The 19908-nt window shown below is 50.4% G+C and overlaps 1 protein-coding gene across 1 annotated transcript in view; it reads right to left on the bottom strand.

Moving 5' to 3' along the window:
- Positions 1 to 19908, bottom strand: part of Synj (synaptojanin) — a 98704-nt gene that overhangs the window by 2567 nt on the left and 76229 nt on the right. The window contains exons 19-22 of the mRNA XM_045756394.2: positions 18679 to 18693; positions 1489 to 1674; positions 924 to 1086; positions 580 to 806 (exon numbers count right to left, since the gene is read on the bottom strand). Of these exons, the coding sequence (XP_045612350.1) occupies positions 580 to 806; positions 924 to 1086; positions 1489 to 1674; positions 18679 to 18693 (591 nt within the window). The remainder of the gene's footprint in view (positions 1 to 579; positions 807 to 923; positions 1087 to 1488; positions 1675 to 18678; positions 18694 to 19908) is intronic.

Genomic DNA, 19908 nt, shown 5'->3' with positions numbered 1-19908 from the left:
ACTAGCTTGAACCTCCTAGTGCGAATGGTCACCAACAGATGCTGCTCAGGAAGCTCCAGGCATGTAGGAGAGAATCAAGGAGCCACCGAGGTTCTACCAGAGAGAGGCGTTTCATTATATCCAATGATGATTTTCTGGTGTCTCTCTGAAGCTAGCAACAGAGAAGACAGAAAACATGCGACTTACAGAGAAGGTGGAGGAGAACAGCAACTACACTATTTGCCAGGACCGAGAGAGAGAGAGAGAGAGACCTCTTACACCCACAAGCTCGAAAAGCAGCTGATGCTAAGTTAGCAAACACAGTGACCAAAACTGCAAACGTGTGATCATGGGCCCGAGTATAGACCACAGGCTAGCTAGATGTAATAACACTGCAGACAACCTGGGACAACAGTGCCGTGGAACAGGGAACTAACAAAATCAGGTCAACAAACAAGGCATCCAACGAAGCAGAGTGGGTCATCCACAGATTGGCGAGTCTTTTTCCAAGGAAAACTAGTAGTCAAAGCTTACCCTGAGCTATGGAAAGAGCAAACCCTTCCTGGGCCCTTATCAAGTTGTCCCCAGACCAGAACCCACCTTAGGCCCATGAGACTGTGTCCGAGACACAGCTGGTGAACTAGGAGCTGATCCCGGAGGTGTGGGCCGAGGAGGTGGGGGCCTGGAGGGAGTAGGTCGTGATGGCGGTGGCTTAGACTGTTGTAATAGAGCACGCTGCTGCTGCTGCTGCTGCTCAAACTCTTCAGAGCATTCCACTTCAATATCCTCTTCCCTAGACTGTGATTGGTACAGCTCCTCAAGCGCTCCTGTTTTGTTAAGAAAATAAGAGCATAAGAATAATACAGGAAACTGTAGAGGGCCTAGCAGCCCATGCAAGGTAGCTCCTATTTATACCCATGACCGTAGACATCACTGCACCTCACCTTCAATGTTTCTGATTCGAAAGACAGCATCGTCACTGTCGATGATGTCGAGAGACTCCTCTGTGAGTGGGACCGTTGTGTCACCACACAGGGCCAGCTCCTCCTCCAGCTGCTCTCGCCAGGCCTCCGTCTTCAGTTTAACTTCTAGTTCATGTCCCTTAATCTGTCACCAAAATACTTGCGTTAATACACAACCAGTTATACATCTTTATTAAATGCTGTTTATAAAAAATTTGTATAATCATCATATAACATAATTGTGCATATACAGTTCTAAATATTAGGTAAGTTATGAATTGCTGGGAGCTCCAGAAGTATTTCTCCAGTATTCTTAGATAGATTTCCCTATGATATGACAGGATGACCAGACAGAAATTCATGCTCAGTACTGATACAGCTCAATACATTCCCTGTTGCACTCTGTACTCACACGCCACAATACATTCTCTGCTGCATTCTGAATTCATACACCACAATATATTCTTTGCTATGCTCTGTGTTCACACACCACAATACTGTACATCAAAATAGCTACTTAATTTATTATTTTGATAATAAGACTTACTTGTAATGGACTGCAAGCTATTGCTTTCAAAGCAGTCTGGGAATCACTGAAGGTAAACCAAATTTTGTTATCAACAAATCGAACCAACACGACCAAGCCTACGGTACCCATTGCTTCTTGGACTGCTTCCAGTGTCTCGTCATCGAACACCGAATCCGCATCAATTCCAGCTGGCAAATTTCGTACCTAGGGTATAATCTTTGTAAGATTATTTATTAAAGGTAATTACAGCTGACAATTTTCTAACACACACACATACACAATAATGGTACAGTAGTTACAGGACAGCCATGCAATCCTCCTCGTACAGTACTCGTCAAATGTACGTGGCGCTCCGCTCGAGGCGCTGCATACTTATGACAAAAATAGAATGGTAGTCTTGTGTGTGAAATATTTTAGAAAGAAGTATTGAGCGAGTACAAAATGTCACAGTGTCCACTAGCTTCCTGGAGATACACAGCTGGAAGCCCTAGTACCCTCCTGAAGCATTCATAATGAGCGGCTGTGTTGCGCATCTTGCACTGGCACCTTGCCATCTTCTTTTGAAGTTATTAGTGGTGTTGGTAGTATTATATTGTTCTTATCATACCTACAAAGGAATTAAGCAAAGAAACTCTTGCTCAGATAATTGATTTGAAGCAGGTAGGCCCACCAAACAAAAGAAACTAGCGAGTTTGTAGATGTGGCCAAGTCCACAGTGCGCAAGTACAGTATTGTGCCCCGATGCCACCAGACAGATGCATCACAAAAACCATACTCTGGTCCCCTCAGGAAGACCTCTGTAAGGTGTGTCGGCATTCTTAACTGTACACTGGAGAGTACACCATGTGTTACAGCGAGGGTAGTGAAGCCAAACAACCCTACAGTGTTTGATGAAGAATCAGTGTGCACTGCATCTCGGCAAATTGGGTTATACAAGCCACAAATCGTACAAAAAGCCAGCATTGAGGGTAATGAAATGCCAATTTCTAAGCAAGCCCCAGTGGCTCCCTGCAGCTACAGTGCTGATACAGCCAAACTACCAGGTGCCATCAGTCGCAGAGTTCTTTTAGGCCTACCAAGGACCATGAGCAAGAACCTGGTCTTCTCTAAAGAGGTGCAGAGACCAGTGGCACTATGATAAAATTGTCAGTGAATTTTAATCAAGTCTGCCACCACCAGGGAAGCACCCACAAAGCCAGTAAAACAAAACAAACCACTGGACCGTGTTCTTTTCTTCCTTCTGTTCGTTTTACATTGTCCCCTTCGGTCTGTAATTGTTTTCTTAACCACTGCACTGCGCAAAGCGCCTTTAAGCGCTCAGAGAGTTGTGCTTTTTGTTTTTTAATTTGGCTATATTTTAATGTTTTTTAATGTTTTCATTACTATTTTTGTTTTGAAATGGAAATAGTTGACTTTGGAAACATTTTGACATTAAATTTACCTGAACATTTGTAAAAATAACAAAAATATGTCCTTGTCAATTGCACCAAGACGTTTTTGCCGAAAATAGGTGAGAAGTGCAAGGGTTAAGGCTCTGTTTTTTCTCTCTCGCCGCTGGTTGTCGAGTGAGCGAGTTTCTAAGTTTGTTTCTAAGTTTCTATTTTGTCAAGTTTGACCCTGTAATTACTGGTCAATTACTGTCTAATTGACCAGTAATATCTCTACAATAATAGTAAGACTTATGCTGAATGCGAATGCAACGAACCCACAATTGCTGTAGAACAGCATTGTTATTTTCTGTATTTGAAGCAGCATAAAGGAGTTCACAATAACAGAGCCTTGCAGCCGTGTGGACAGCACTCGGGCGTTGTAGTTTTAACGGCCTGGGATCAATTCCTAGCCGAGGCAGAAACAAATAGGCAGAGTTTCTTTCACCCGATGTTCCTGTTCACCGAGCAGTAAACAGGTACCTGGGAGTTAGACAGCTGCTATTGTCTGCTTCCTGGGGATGTGTGTGTGTGTGTGTGTTAGAAAGAAATACATGTAGCAGACAAAATAGAGGAAAAAATATGTAGGTTAGCAGGGCAGAGTCCCAGAACTAATAGCTTGATTCTGCAGGCACAAATTATAAATACTAACTCCACACATTAGAGAAGAGATAATTATACAATTAGAGTGTGTAATCTTCTCTAATATGTGGGTCGAGTGTATACATTCTTCTTACAAGAATTGTTACGATATTGAAAGGGTTTATTAGAGTTTTTGTTTACCCCAACTCACATGTATGAAAATAAAGGAAAGTGATGATGTTTCAATCCATCTGGACATTTATTGAGACATCATAAGAGCACAGGATGGAACAAAACATAATCACTCATTATGTTTTGCTCTCATGAACATCATCATTTTCCTATGTGTAGGTTGGGTTATTTTGTTCTCATGTTACACCGACAAAAACCCCACATAAATAATCATTCAATGATTTCACACACACATTAAATAACTTTTTAATCTTGTCTCCGAGTTTATATCTTGGTAGATACCTTTCTGCATAACACTATTTTGTACACTATGCTATCTTGGACTCAGCTCAACAATCTACAACTCTTTGTTAAGAAATAGAGCTGCATATATTTTGATCCTGTCTATGCTGCTTCAGGGTTGAAGCCCTTTGGATGACCCCCTGAGCCAGGGTTCACCCCACTCTCAAGACACTAGTCCACTTGCCTTGCCACTGTGGAGTAACTTTTCAACATGGTCTTGCCATGTAGCTGAGGAGACAGTGTGGCATCTAACTCAGTCCATCACATTACAGCTGCACTAGAAGACAAAGTCACAAGACAAATTGCTTAAGAGGTCCCCCTACAAGTGATAACTGTAATCATCAGAATATGCAATTGTTGCTTTATAGGCTTCCAATTAGTAAATTGGCTGCAGCGGCTAGTTACTGATTAAAAATTTGAAGATTTTGGGGTAAAATTGGGGTACACTGGCAGTCCCAGTGTTGGATCACTTATAGGGAGAGCTTGAGTGATTTATCTCATGACTATCGTCTAGTGTAGTCTTGCAGTGATGTATTGAGAGTTACTCTCTCCCCAGCTGCATGGCAATACCACTTGAAGAATTACTCATCACAGTGGGAAGACCATGTGAACTTCTCCATTTGCCTGGAGAGCAAATATAGTCCTGGATGAACCATTTAGGCTCTGGAAGCATCTGTCTTCGGTGAGGTAGACAGGTGCTTCCATGATGTAGACGTGAGGTACCTGGCCCAGAAGACAGCTGTTGGAAAATGAAGTAAGTATTTTTTAATGCTTCTATACAACACAGCAGTCTGCATAGGGAAAGGGTGAGGAGATTATCCAGCTAATGATACTACCAGGGCAAATACAACTTCCTCACCCTTCAGTGCACTTTTCCAAATAGAACTGTCACAAGTATAATTTGTAAGGTTCAAAGTACTATACTAGAGCTTCACAGTCATAAAAGAACTCTGACAAAAGTGTTAAGTCAAAGTGCATCTCCATCTACAATGGGTTACATAGTGTAACAGATCATACTAGGTCAGGCCATGCTAGAGTACTAAACATACATGTATCAATTCATTTAAAGAAAAATATGGCCAACAAACAAGTCTACTAAACTAGACATATAAAATAAAAAGTGGCTATATCAAACAGGACATAATGAAACAAAGTATTGAAATAATCCACTACAAATGAACATGACTAAACAAGTATAATGCAGACAATAAGCCAGAGTTAAAATTATTTATATATATTGGGTAGTACATGAGTTTAAGAGGATGTAGCAAACAGCTACTTGCCAGATTTCCAACGTTGAGTTACCATAACATTTTGCTTCAATACTTTATAAATTATACCATTGGAAAAGTGAAATGGAAAACATTATTTCACAAGTTATGATTTATACAAATTTGATTTGTTAAAAACTATAACAAAAGTGTTTGGTAGATGGCCTGACTTTGGTAAGGGATCTGCAAATATTTTGTGGATCACACCCTCACATTTCATATACCAGCCAGTAGATGATTCCCATGTTGTCCTATTGATGGAGAGAGGAAGCCTCTTTGGCTTACCAAGGTCCCTTCTCCCAACAAATATATAAAACGGCTAAAAAAACCAGCGTTGAATGTAATGAAACGCCATTTTCTGGGTGAGACCCGGAGGCTCCCCGGAGCTTTACCGGCTGATATGCTAATGTCAGACTTTGGCATCAGTCATGTGTATGGAGTTCTAGGGCCTACCGGGGACCACGAGCCAGAACCTGGCCCCCTCAGAGAGGCAAGGGGAGCAATGGCCTATAGAAACCCCCGTGTGGTTGGAAGCATTCTATGTCTGCCATCGACCGGGTCAAGCATCCAGAAAGGTAAGCATTCCAAAACAAACCCCTATTCTGGTGAAAATTGCTACCTAAGCCGAACTAGTGAATAGAACTCTTCAACAGAAAACACGGAAACTAGTATGACGTCATACGTCACCGCGCCGCTGTCTGCGCAGCTCCCCCCTCCCCGGGAGGGGGAAGGGGGAGCCCCAGACCTCCCACGCCGGCTATCCACCCATCAGTTCTGAGGCTGGATGTCAAAACACGCGAAAAACGCCGACCGGAGGGAGGGAGGGTTGCCGGGGAGCCTCCGGGTCTCACCCAGAAAATGGCGTTTCATTACATTCAACGCTGGTTTTCTGGGGGGAGCCCCGTCGGCTCCCCGGAGCTAACTACCCACAGAGGAAGGTCAAAGGGACAAAACCGGGAGGCGGACACCACGCACCCCCCAAGGAGGCGAGACAACCGGCAGCAAACGCCAACCCAAGGCGCCACAGCCCCGAAAATCCCGGGAACAACACGAGAACCACGAGCAGCAAGGCCCCTGCACGAACACCAAAAATCCATGCCCGAAAGACTGCAAGGCCACGTCGCCCAGACGGCAGCGAGAGCAGCGAAGCCACGAACGCCACAGGCATGAGGGAAGAACACAGGCAGCTTAGCCGCAAGAACACGGCTGACCACCCGGGACACCATCACCCGCGAACCGGGAAGAACAGAACCGGATCAACGCAAAACGCGCTCCGGACCCAAACGCCGTGGCACGCAAACAACAGCAGAGGGCCGCCACTGAACACAAAAACGACACACCCCCGGCCCGACCAACAAAGCACCAACAAACCCTGGACCCCTCCAGAATGCAGCAGCCCCACCCCGCGCCAGAAAAGATGGAGACTGCTGCCATCAAACAACCAAAACGCTAAAACCGAAGGAGCAAGAAAACACAGCGAACCGACCCCCAGAGGCAAAGGCCCAAAGGAAAGAGCCGACGAAAAAACACACCAGAACCGAAGGGGCACTACCAACCGAGGAGAAGACAGAGCACGCTGACCAGAGACCAGGATGGTGCAAGCGGCGCACGAACAGGCCGGAGGTGAAATGACGCACAAGACAGCTGACTAACGGTGCAGAAGCAACACCAAGACCGAAAGCAAGCTGAAGCGGCTCCGCCTGCGCCGCACGAAAAGAGGCGACAGTATGTGGCAAGACGACGGCCCCCAACCCCCACTAGAAAACCAAGCCGAGAGTAAACCAAGCCAACAAGAAGGACCCACCGAAGAAGGGACAGGAAAAGGAAGGACCGCCAAAATACCCCATACTGCCGCCAAGAAAGCACGCAGGTGGGACACCTACCACGAAGCCACCCGACCACCAACCGGAGGCGAGACCACGAGGCAGAACATAAGCAGCCCCGACAAGGCCCCCCCGAGCCCAGGAAAAAGGCGGAGCCGCGAGAAGATCTCGGGCGCGACCACCGAAACCCAGGCGGCACAAGGAGATGGAACGTCTGCCGAACAGAAAAACTCCGAAGCATGCAAGCCCGCCAGGAGTTCAGAAACGACGGGTCCGACGCGAGACATCGCAAGAACCCCCCCAAAAAAATAAAACAACAACAACCGGCAGGGCAAGCTAGGAAAACCAAAGAAGGCGGAAGGGTCGCCGCCAGAACAGGACCCGAACCAAGGGGCACGAACAACTGCAACAGACCGAGACAAAGAAGCACATCACAGGACACAGGCTGACCAACGCCTAAGAACACACGCAGAACATTCCTGCTGCAGAAGAGGCAGGAAGAAAGAGCAGAAGCACAAAAAAAAAACCAGGAGAACAACCAGGGGTGGACAATCAGGCAGGGACAAAAACCCCACGCAATCCCCAGGCACAAAACGGTAGCAAAGCGCCACTCCACAACCGGACACAGGAACAAGGACACGCCACCGTGAAACACGGTACCAATGCTCACGTGCAGCAGCAGCAGCAACAGGCACCACTGCAACATGCAACATGTAAATAGCAACTCCCCTCTGCAAAGGCAGAGAACGGAGCAGGCAGACCCCAGACAGGGCCAACGGAGACACGACAAAACCCTGCAGGCCCAGAAACCTGCACCAGGCGACCGACGGCGGAGAAACCCCGCTCGATACCTGCTGGATGAGGTACTGGGAGCTCTTTTACACCTCAAGCCCGGCCCAAGGTCAGGCCAGACCGGCCAGAGGATGGCCCACCAGGCAGCTGCTAGGAGCAGTCCACCGGCCCACATACCCCCACAACCAGGACGGGCCGGAACTGCCATACGAAAACAGGCCAGTGCGCCCTGGAAGTCCACGGACGAACCAGCAAGAAGGCTTATGCTCGCAAGTAGGTCGTGTAACAAGCACAGACCACTGATGGTTATACAGTGTTCCCCAAAAGTGCCAATAGCACCACTGCACTCCACTGGTACTATCCCGCAAGTTCTACCAGATAGGCGGGACCCAAGAGCCAGAGCTCAAATCCTGCAAGCACAGCCAGGAGCCTCACCAGGTGAGTACAGAACCAACCCTACAACCCCCACACCTCACAACATTAAAAAAGGAGGGTCCCCTGAACGACTCCAGCATGGGTTGGACATGCACATGAGGGGGACAGGAAGGGGTGATAAAGGGACAGTCACTGGTATGCGAACGGTCTCAGTCGTACAAAATTATACCTAAATAAAGACAGGTATATGAACACCGCCGCATCCAGCGCCCGGCCAAAAGACGCCAGACCGCAGAAACTCACCTGGCGAATGGTGGCTCGAACTTGACACGACTCAACCGTGCCCAGAAGAACTTGGGAGCACCGCCAGGTGAAGACGCCAGAGCCGGACCCGCAGGAGAACAGGGAGAGGCGAAGGAGGCGGTCCACACCCATGACACAGAAAACCGCGGTGTCCTCCCCACAACTGGGAACCAGGACACCCCTGGCGCAAAGGGGCACATACCGCAGCCAGGGAGAAGAACGAGAGGCGAAGCACTGTAGCAAAAAAGGGCGCAAAACCCCAGCACTGAACCATCGCCCAGACCAAAACAAACTCCACGGCGCATGCGCATAACACGCTGGCCGAACCGCACACCCTCCCTGCGGGAAGGCGCCAGCCAGGACTATTGCACGAGAAAAAGAGCCAAAAGAGGAAGCAGGAACAATAAAACCGGCCAAAGAAGCAAAGAGCCCAAAAAAAGGGAACCCAAACGGGCGACAAGTAGCCCAAACGGGCGACAAGTAGCCCAAACGGGCGACAAGTAGCCCAAACGGGCGACAAGTAGCCCAAACGGCCGACAAGTAGCCCAACCGGGCGACAAGTAGCCCAACCGGGCGACAAGTAGCCCAACAGGGCGACAAGTAGCCCAACAGGGCGACAAGTAGCCCAACAGGGCGACAAGTAGCCCAACAGGGCGACAAGTAGCCCAACAGGGCGACAAGTACTAGGAGCCGACAGACGTTCCAATAATGCGGGAAGTAGCGAAAAACCTTCCCGTACCCTCGAGAACACAGAAGCCAACACTAGTCCCGAAGGCACACGAAGGCGCAGGCGCACCCGAGATCAAAAGTCACGCAGAACCCCATCGAACGGGGAAACATGACAAAAACATCGTCCCAAAAAGCGGGGGAGGAAACATCCACCCACAGGACGGAACCAACCGACTCAAAGGCCAAGGAACCGAGCCCGGGGAGGGGCCGACGTCCAACAGCACGTACGGCGAGTGGGGAGGAAAGACCCCACTCCGCGTAACCACAAGCCCCGCCGAGAGGGGGATAAAACCCCCCACGGGGTCTAACGGGGCCAAGGCCCCCCCAAGTCAGCCCCTCCCCAGCCCCGGGAACCTACACGACAGGCCCCGGGGCCGAGCCGTTCCCCCAAAGCCCCGGCCGTACCAGAAAACCGGGGCAGCCGTGAAAACACTAAGGAAGGGAGCCCACTGGCAGACTCATACAACACGGCTGGAGGAACAGGCCCAAATGCCCCCGTCACTACCCCGGAAGGGGAATTCCCTGAGACTGCCCGAGTCTCAACACCACCAAACACCCCGCCCTGAACCTACAGACGGTAAGGAACCGGATACAGGCAGGAAGGGTGAACCAGGGGAAAGACAAGGGGGCGTGGATGGAACCGAAGCAACCAACACCCCCAAGTCCCAAAACGAAATACAACGGGGCAGCCCCGGGGCTCCCGGGGAGGAAACCACGAGAACGTTGCCACCACCAAGGCTCAAGTGCAACGCCCCTGCTGCCCGCACCCGCTTTGTTAGCACAACTGGGTAACCGAGCCACAACGAGCAACCAAACTCGCAGGACACCGGGTCAAAGGTGTCACCGACCCCACAGGCAGCAGACGGAGGCAAAACAGAGTCACCCAGAGACAAAAGGTGAGAGCAACCCTCAAACTCGCTGGAAGCGAGGGGGGGGCTCTGGGGTCACATCCATCGGACCCGCGCGCCCCCAGGGGTTTCCCAGGGTCCCGAGCGTTTACTTTAAGAGGACTCGCGCTCAGGTAATCCCAGGCAGGGTACTGCTAACCGGCACCCAAGCTACCAAACAACTTTCTAAGAGCTGAACCCCCGGGACGTGTACACTCACGGGGACCTAGCAGGGGGTACCACCAGAAATACTCAGAACACAAGGGACACAAGGGGCAAGAACGAAGGCAGACCCCCCCACCAGGTATATAAACAAAAGAAAAAGAAAACCCCGCAAGAGGACAGCGTACCCAAGCGGAACAGAGCCGGCCGCTATGATTGGTAAAGACAAGCTGCACAGTACCCCGCGCCCCACCAGTGCAAACACTGCCCCTTACTCTAAGGCGAACAAGGGAGACAGAACACCCGAGCACACAAAGAGCGGCCGAAAACCAAGCGGTAAACGGCCAAGCAGGGGCAGGACCCAAGGAACTTGTGGAAGGTGGCCCCAAGCCCCAAGGGCAGTACTTACAGGGCACCTAGGGAAGGGAACCCTAGGCGCATGCAGCCCGAGTACTGAAGAATCACACCCGGCTCACGCACCACCTAGAAAACAGACACCACACTCTAGGTACAGTGCTGAAACAACCACTGGAGCCGGAGCACATAACCATTGCCTATAGCATCAGCCGAAGAACTGATGGGTGGATAGCCGGCGTGGGAGGTCTGGGGCTCCCCCTTCCCCCTCCCGGGGAGGGGGGAGCTGCGCAGACAGCGGCGCGGTGACGTATGACGTCATACTAGTTTCCGTGTTTTCTGTTGAAGAGTTCTATTCACTAGTTCGGCTTAGGTAGCAATTTTCACCAGAATAGGGGTTTGTTTTGGAATGCTTACCTTTCTGGATGCTTGACCCGGTCGATGGCAGACATAGAATGCTTCCAACCACACGGGGGTTTCTATAGGCCATTGCTCCCCTTGCCTCTCTGAGGGGGCCAGGTTCTGGCTCGTGGTCCCCGGTAGGCCCTAGAACTCCATACACATGACTGATGCCAAAGTCTGACATTAGCATATCAACCGGTAAAGCTCCGGGGAGCCGACGGGGCTCCCCCCAGAAAACATATCTAAGTTTTCGCATAAAAAACCAGCGTTGAATGTAATGAAACGCCATTTTCTGGGTGAGCCCCGGAGGCTCCCTGGAGCTTATCGGGCAAATGTGTGTTATGTTAGACCGGGACATTAGCTAAGGAGTTCAGACCTACCAGGGACCAGCGCCAGAACCTGGCCCCTTCAGAGAGGTTTCAGGGAGCAATGGCCCTGGAAAACCCCATATGGTTGGGGGTTTTCCTTATCTGCCATCGACCGGGGTTAGGCACCCAGAAAGGTAGGCGTAACAAAACAAACCCCACATGGTAAGAAACTACAACAAAACCGAACAGAGAGGTAGAAAACTCCCTACAATCCCAAGGAAACAAGCAAACAAGCAAACATCACACTTTACTGCCGCGCCGATCGTCCGCGCAGCCCTCCCCACCCCGGGAGGGGGAGGGGGGAGCCCCGGACCTACCGCGCCGGCTGCCAAGCTCCAGTTCGGAAGCTAAGCGTCAACCAACGCGAAAAAACCGCCGACCGGTGGGAGGGAGGGTTTCCAGGGAGCCTCCGGGGCTCACCCAGAAAATGGCGTTTCATTACATTCAACGCTGGTTTTCTGTGGGGAGCCCCTACGGCTCCCTGGAGCTTCATACCCAAAGAGAAGGAAAAGAAAGGGCTAACCCGGGAGGCGGACGCCACAAACTCTGCAACGCAAAGCCAAGACAACCGGACGCAAACCTGCGACCCAAGGCAACAAGAACGCCCAAGAACAGACGCACACATGGATGGGCGGCCAAAAACCTGTGCGACCCACAATTCCCTGCGCCCGAAATGAGCCCGAGACGTCACCAACACAGCAGCAATTGCTGCAAACGTCTGAACAGCACGGGCGCAAAGACAGACCGCAGTAAGAAGGAAAACACTGCGGACGACCCGGGAGACCCGAGCCCTGAAAACAGGGAACGAAGGAACCGGATCAACCACAGCGCATCCCCAGGCATGGTACGCCGGCAACAGCAAAAAGCACAACTGGACAACACAGGACGCACCCCCCGGCCAAACCAAACAAGTAGCAATACCCCAAGAACCCCTCCGGAAAGCAGCCGCCTCGACCGTCGCCAGGACAGAGAAAGGCTGCACACCAATAAAGCTACCACCAGTACCAAAGAGGAGGAAACTGAAACCGAAGGGGCTACCACAAACTGAGGGGAAGAGAAGAAGGCACCCTGAACAAGGACCAGGATGGCTCAGGCGACTCATGAGCAGGCCGGAGGGGAAACAAAACGCGAGAAGACGTAATAAACGTCATACAGTCTCCAAAACGAATCTCGCAGGTGGGACACCGGCAACAAAGCCACCTGAACACCATAGAGATGGCGATACCTGCGTCAAATTACCAGACGCGAAGAGCCAAAGAGAAGGCCGAACCAGTCACGGACAGGACCGATTCGGCCTGCTGAAAGAGGCGAAGCCTCAGGAAAAACGCCCCGGGTACGGACACCTATCAAGCAGCGTCTGAAAAGAAGGCCGGGCCGGCCACAGTGGAACCATAAGGACTGTTCTCGTGGGAATGGGCTGCAACTGAGCCAGAACCCGAAGCAACAGCTGGACCGGGAGAAGAGGTACAGGTACCCCCCACCTCGACCAGGCCTGCCGAAAGCCTCCACCGTGAAGACCTCGCAGGTGGGAAGGGCGCCACAAAACGGGCGACGCCTAGACCACGCCGACCCGAAGACGTCCATGGCCATGAGTCCATAAGCCCAACAGAGCCAACAAAACGCATCGGCGACGACTGGCCAACCCACGAAGAGGAATGAACCGAGACAGCTGTCCACCAGGACGCAGGACACACCCCGGACACGAACCACACTGTTAACCAAACCCCCCCTGTGGTTCCGGCAAGAACCACCGGAGAACAGTCCAAACAGAGCTGAATGGTAGAGTACCTAGTGACCCAAACCCTCCGAAGCGCAAACCAGACAGCCATGAACACCTGAACCGGGCTGTGAGCCCGACGGACAGACAGACTCCATCAACCTCGGCCGACCTGGTGAGCACTGGTCACAAAGCCCCAGCCGAGAGACGACCCGTCCGTGAACACATCGAGCGAAGGCTCGGGGAGCCGCCAAGGCACGGAACCCCGAAAACCCCAAAGAGGAAGCTGGTGACGCAGCACCAACACCAGATCCCCAGAGGAACCCAAGGAATGCAAGAGGCGGAAGTGGAGTCTCCGTAGGAACCAACCGACGCCGGAGCCAAACCCGACTCCGCGGGCAGACAAGCACGCCGAAGTGCAAACTCCCGCACAACCGCCCAAGCAACCTCTGAGCAACCCGGGACCCCCTCCTGAACAGCCAAAGGAGGGACCACAGCCACAGTAACACTTCTGGAGGGAAGACAATGAGGGGCCCAAGAGCCTGAAACAAGGCCCAGGTCCGAACCCGGGACGGAAACAGAAGGTAAAACCCCCAGATCACCAGGAAACCAAACCCAGCGATCTGGAAAGAACCATCCCCTGGCGAGCAGACAAGCGGACTGACTGGGAGCCCACTCCAGCCAGTCGTCGAGGTAGGCCAGACACCGAATCTCAGACGCAGACAGGGCACTAAGATCCGGTAAAGATGCAAAGAGTATACAAAGTGCCCTTCACAAAATAGGGAACGCAATAAAAACAGCAAACCTGAAAGCCCCACCACCAAAGCATTGTATGACAATCATATGAAGACATATTATGACATATGACAATCATTATATGACAATATGACAATTATAATCAAAGCATTATATGACAAAGAGTGCTGGGAAGACGGGACACCACGAGAGTAGCTCTCATCCTGTAACTACACTTAGGTAAGTACACATAGGTAATTACCAACCGTGCTAGCCCCAGAAAAACTGGAGAGGAACGTGCCAAGAAGTGACCTGGAGGTCCAGGTCCACCATCCATGCACCCGGCCCTAACAGAATCCGAACAGGAGACAACAGTCCTCCGAGCAGGGCAGAGGATCCAGGGCGCAGACGGAAGTAGTCCAGAAGAACTGCAGACTGGAAAAGCTCATGACGGCAAAGAGCAGACGGGAAGCCCAGAAGGATGGGGCGGATCGACCACGCCCCACGCACCCACGAAGAGGAAATGACGAAGCGCAGGGAAGAAGCCCACCCCGCCAGCTCTGAACCCCCCCCAAGGGGGAGAAGCCGTCCTCCGACGCCAGCAGAGGCCGGAAGACAACCCAAAGCGCCCACCAACAGCGGGACCAAGCGAGAGGCAACAGAGCAAGCTGCTCCCCCAGCGCCCAGTCAACAGAGAAGGGAACAGAACCCCTTCAGAAAGAAAAAGTACACTACCGAAGTCATGAGGAGAGACTACGGGAATGAAACCACACTTCGCTGGAAGAGGAAGTGAGGGGAGACCTGATCACCACATACAAGATACCCAAGGGAATCGACAGGGTTGAGAAGGACAGGATATGTAACACAAGGGGCACACGCACTAGGGGACACAGGTGGAAACTGAGTACCCAAAAGAGCCACAGATAGTTTTTTTTTTTTTTTTTTTTTTTTTTTTTTTTTTTTTTTTTGAGTGTCAGAATGGGAACGGGAAAGCACTAAGAAGTAATGTGGCGACTCCTCACACAAGTAACGAGGCTGACCCCCATACAATGTCACATGTAGACATGACAGAGCCCAAGAGGCACAGGAACCGATACACCTGTTGACGGACGGTTGAGAGGCAGGACCAAGGAGCCAGAGCTCAACCCCCACAAGCACAACTAGGTGAGGACATATATTGTAAAAGCACAAGCCGCCGACTAGTGGCAAAGAGCACTACGCCGGCCAGGCAAAGAAGGCACAAAACTGCATCAAAAGGCCCACCTCGACAGCAAAACCACAAAGTCCCAGCACAACCACAACATGTGCCAAGACCCAAAAAGCTCAGTCTGCAAGCCAGGAAGACCCCGGAACCCCAAAAGGCAGAACCGGGTCACTCGAGGAAACAAAGTCCCCTGAACCCACAAAAGGGGGCCCAAGAGGAAGAAACCTCCAGAACGAAACCAAGGAACCCAAAGGAACCCAGAATCGAACCAGGGGAGCCCAAACCACCACATTTGCCGGCGGAGAACACCACGAAAAGGCAAAGCACAGACCCCAGCAGAACGCCCTGGGAAAACGGTCCCAACAGACCGAAAACCGAGGGGCAAGGTGTGGGAGCAAGCATACCAGCCAGGGGCACTGAGCCTAAACCCAGAGGCTCAGACCCAAAATCAACACCCAAACGTTCCCAGAGGAACAGGCAACGGCAAGAAAACACCAGAAAACAAAGAAACGACAACAGGAGAACAAAAACCCTGCAAATTTTTTGAAAACTCACCAGAGACGCTCGCTCGCACACCCAGACGCATGTAAACAAACCGCAACGCCGCCCTGGTGGCCACGCCGGGAAACCGGCAGACGAAAATGGCCGCCAGCAGGGGCTGTGACTGACGCTTAATACACAAAAACACGCCAGCAAATGTGGGAAGCTAGCAGACTGGAAGAGCGAAAAACGACGCCCAACAGCAGAAAAAACCCCTGAAGGGGCAAAACCGCCCCAGAACTGCTAGTAGGCATCCCCCACAGCCCCGGGAACCAACAACAGAGGCCCCGGGGCAGAGCCGGCCTCCAAGCCCTCCGCCCGTAAAGAAAAGCAAGAGCCCATGGGAAAGGCAACAAGAAAGGGCCGCTGGTAAGACCCAGAAGCCTTGGCAGGAGGCACAGGCTCAAACCTCCGTCCCCAACCCGAACGGGGCATCCCCCGAAAACCGCCCGAGTCTCTGCCGCAACTGAACCCCGCCCCGACCCAGAACACGCAGACGGTCCGGAGCCGGGAACATGGAGAGAAAGGGGTGAGCAGCACCTAACCAAACGGGGCGGCCACGGGGCATTCGAGTGGGAAACCAACCTAGCATGTTGCAACAACCTAACCTAGCTTGCAACACGGATGCCGCCTGTACTCTGAACAGTAATAACATCAGGAGAGTACTGGAGAACAAGCAGAGAATCACTCGCAAGACTCCGGGTCAAGGTGTCAGTGACCCAACAGGCAGCATGACGGAGGTAAAAATGGCGACTGTCACCCGGAGACAAGGGAACAGCAACCAACGATCCCGTACAAGACGGGTTGGAACCCGGAAGACACATTCAATGGTCCCCCGAGCCCAGACAGGGGTTTCCAGGGCCCGTAGGGTAACAACTACGGGAAGCCCGGGCAAGGTGTTGCTAACCGGTTAAGAAACCCAAACATAACAAGAGGGTAGATTATAGCACTGAAAACCCCCGAGACGTGTACAAGCACGGGGGCCTAGCAGAGGGCCGCCAAACACTACCAGTGGAACTATAACCACCTTAGGCAGACCCCCACCAGGCAAGAAAATGAAAAACAAAAGAAAAACCCCGCAAAAGTACACCGTCTCCAGAGGCAACAGAAACCGGCCGCCGCTTAGGTGGCAGGCTGCGCAACACCTTGACGCCCTAACCAGCACAATACCAATCCCTACCCAGGGCCAAACAAGGGCCCCAAGCCCCAGCTGGCCCCAAGGGCGAGGCAAATGCCGAGCAGCAAGAACCTCTACGGGAATGGTTCCCGAACGCCCCAGGGAAGATAACCCTGTAACGCAAGGGCAGTACTCACAGGGCGCTTAGGGAAGTCAGCCACTAAGCACATGCAGCCCCGGCACTGATGAAGTACTCCTGGCCACCGCACACCACAACACACGGCAGTGAACGCCACACAAGGCAAACACCGCCTAGGAAACTGAGGCCAGAGAAGCGTCAATCCCGGTTGACATTAGCGAACGAACTGAAGCTTGGCAGCCGGCGCGGTAGGTCCGGGGCTCCCCCCTCCCCCTCCCGGGGTGGGGAGGGCTGCGCGGACGATCGGCGCGGCAGTAAAGTGTGATGTTTGCTTGTTTGCTTGTTTCCTTGGGATTGTAGGGAGTTTTCTACCTCTCTGTTCGGTTTTGTTGTAGTTTCTTACCATGTGGGGTTTGTTTTGTTACGCCTACCTTTCTGGGTGCCTAACCCCGGTCGATGGCAGATAAGGAAAACCCCCAACCATATGGGGTTTTCCAGGGCCATTGCTCCCTGAAACCTCTCTGAAGGGGCCAGGTTCTGGCGCTGGTCCCTGGTAGGTCTGAACTCCTTAGCTAATGTCCCGGTCTAACATAACACACATTAGCCCGATAAGCTCCAGGGAGCCGTAGGGGCTCCCCACAGAAAAACAGCATTTCTGGAGGGACCAAACTGTGGTTCCCTGTTAATAGCCACAGTGAAGTAACTCCACACTTTTAAGTCACATTAGCTCTTACAAGTCATTAAAAAGCCTACTGGTGACCACAGAATCTGCCCCCCCCCCCCTTAAAGAGTTGGAGAGAGCAGGGGCTTTATGATCAGATAAAAACAGATCCCACCTGACGAGCCTCATCCCTAGATGGAGGATTAGAGATGGAGGATAGAGACCCAGTGAAGACAAATGTCACAGATCTCAGGGTGGAAAGTATTAACCATGCAACAGGTGACACGGTGACTCGTGGAGCAGTTAGACGTGGTTGACATCGGGCGATTGACCGAGGGTTTTCAAGAGGGTCAGCAAGCAGCTTCCGTGGTGCTGCCAAGGGGGTGGATGATCTATTTACTTGGTGGATCATTTACAGTCATTTGCTGCTCTTTTTTTTTTACTTTTAACTTTGTTGTCGTCTGTTTTGCTTGGCTTATTGTCTGGGGGATGCTTTCTCAGTGAGGATGCTTTTCTCAGCATGACTCACCTGCTCCCTGCACCACTGTACTCACCTAGTTGTGTTTCGGGGGGGTTGAGCTCTGGCTCTTTGGTCCCGCCTCTCAACTGTCAATCAACTGTGAGAGGGGGGCGGGAGAGATTTTGGCCTCTGGTCCCTAGTTGATTTTTAATAACTTGCAAGAGCTGATGTAAGTTATAAGTGTGGGGCTATCTCAGTGTGGCTAGTAACAGGGGGAACACCATCCAGCCTCTCCAGAAATATGAAGATGGGAGAAATAGATTGCTAATACAACAAGAAGCTTATACAACATGTAAATCTGTGTTATATATTATTTTTCAGACAATTTCTACAGTAAAGAGTTTTGGGAGGCATCAGTTTAGTACTGGGTAGCATGAGTATTTTTATTTTACAGTTTTTTGTATTTATAATACAGTATTTTGTATTTCCATTTACAGACCTTTTCACAAAGTAAATCATGAATAAAAATGGACTATAGGAGGTCTTTGGAATCCAACACTATTTTTAACATATAACCTTTAATACTGATTTGTGCAGATTTTGAATTGGCAAACATGCAAATCAAGGTCGGCCTGTATAGATTAACATGTACAACATGCTTTCATGACTGTTCATGCAAGTTTTACCTCCTCCTCTGTTGGCTAAACCAAAACACACAATGGTTAAACACTTCATCAATTGATATCGATTGTCTATAATATTGTTGCCTATTTGAACAAATAAGTTTACAAAATCAGGAATGCTGCCTATTAGCTAATGTAAGGGTGTTAGTAACACACTAATATGCATAGAGACAGTGACAGGTCAGTGTCCTTAATCCTGTAGATCAGTGTTCTTAATCCTGTAGATCAGTGTTCTTAATCCTGTAGATCAGTGTTCTTCAACCTGCATGTCCGCAGACCATTTTCCTGGCGGTCCGAGAAAACTTTCACCCGAATAATGTAGCCGCTGCTTAATTCGGGCGTTACATTGTTACGGTATTGTGATACTCTCACGACACTGTGTGAGTATGGACTCGCACCTCCACCATCTCCTCCTCCATGCAGAAGTGAGGTGGTTATCGAGAGGAAGGGTTTTTGCATGCCTCTTCCAACTGAGGAAAAAAGTAAAGCAGTTTCTGCAAGAGCGAAAATCTGACCTCATAGAGCATTTGTTGAATGAGGAATGGATGGCTAAGCTTGCGTATATGGTGGACTTATTTAGCTTTCTTAACAAGCTTAATATTTCTCTACAGGGGTCTTGTACAAATATTTTAACAAAGAGAATTATAACGGATGTGTTCAAAAAGAATCTAGGTCTTTTGGAAAGTCACGTGCAAGAGGGAGATATAGAAATGGTTCCACTTTTGGGAGAATTTTTTTTTTTTGCTGTTCATGTCCATCAGAGTTATATTCAACATAATAACTCAACATTTATGGGCATTAGTTGAAAACTTTAATTATTTCCCTGAAAATGCAGATCCTTGTAAAGGAACCTCTGGATTAATAATCCCTTCTTATAAGATACAAAATCATGCTCACTTGAGCCTCATGAAAAAGAAAAGCTGATAGAGTTGTCTTCTGATATCATTCTGGTGTCCAGACATAAAATGCAACCATTGTATTAATTTTGGATATTACTCAAAAGAAAAATATTCATCTCCAAGTTATAAAGCTATCAAATTACAGTATTGGTCATTTTTGCGACTTCCAATTTGTGTGAAAAGCCTTTTTCAGCCGTGTCAGTAATAAAACTAAATAGAGAAATCAAATGGATGTTAATGTAGCGCTTAATCTCTCAAACAATGCTTCAGTCATGTGTATCAAATTTTCTTACAAAGCAGCAGCAGCTGATGGTGCACTAAAAAGTATAATTTT

This window comes from Procambarus clarkii, chromosome 60, assembly GCF_040958095.1.
Source record: "Procambarus clarkii isolate CNS0578487 chromosome 60, FALCON_Pclarkii_2.0, whole genome shotgun sequence".
Lineage (NCBI taxonomy): Eukaryota > Metazoa > Arthropoda > Malacostraca > Decapoda > Cambaridae > Procambarus > Procambarus clarkii.
Note: the sequence above shows the minus strand (reverse complement) of the source record. Positions and strands in the feature narration are given on the sequence as shown.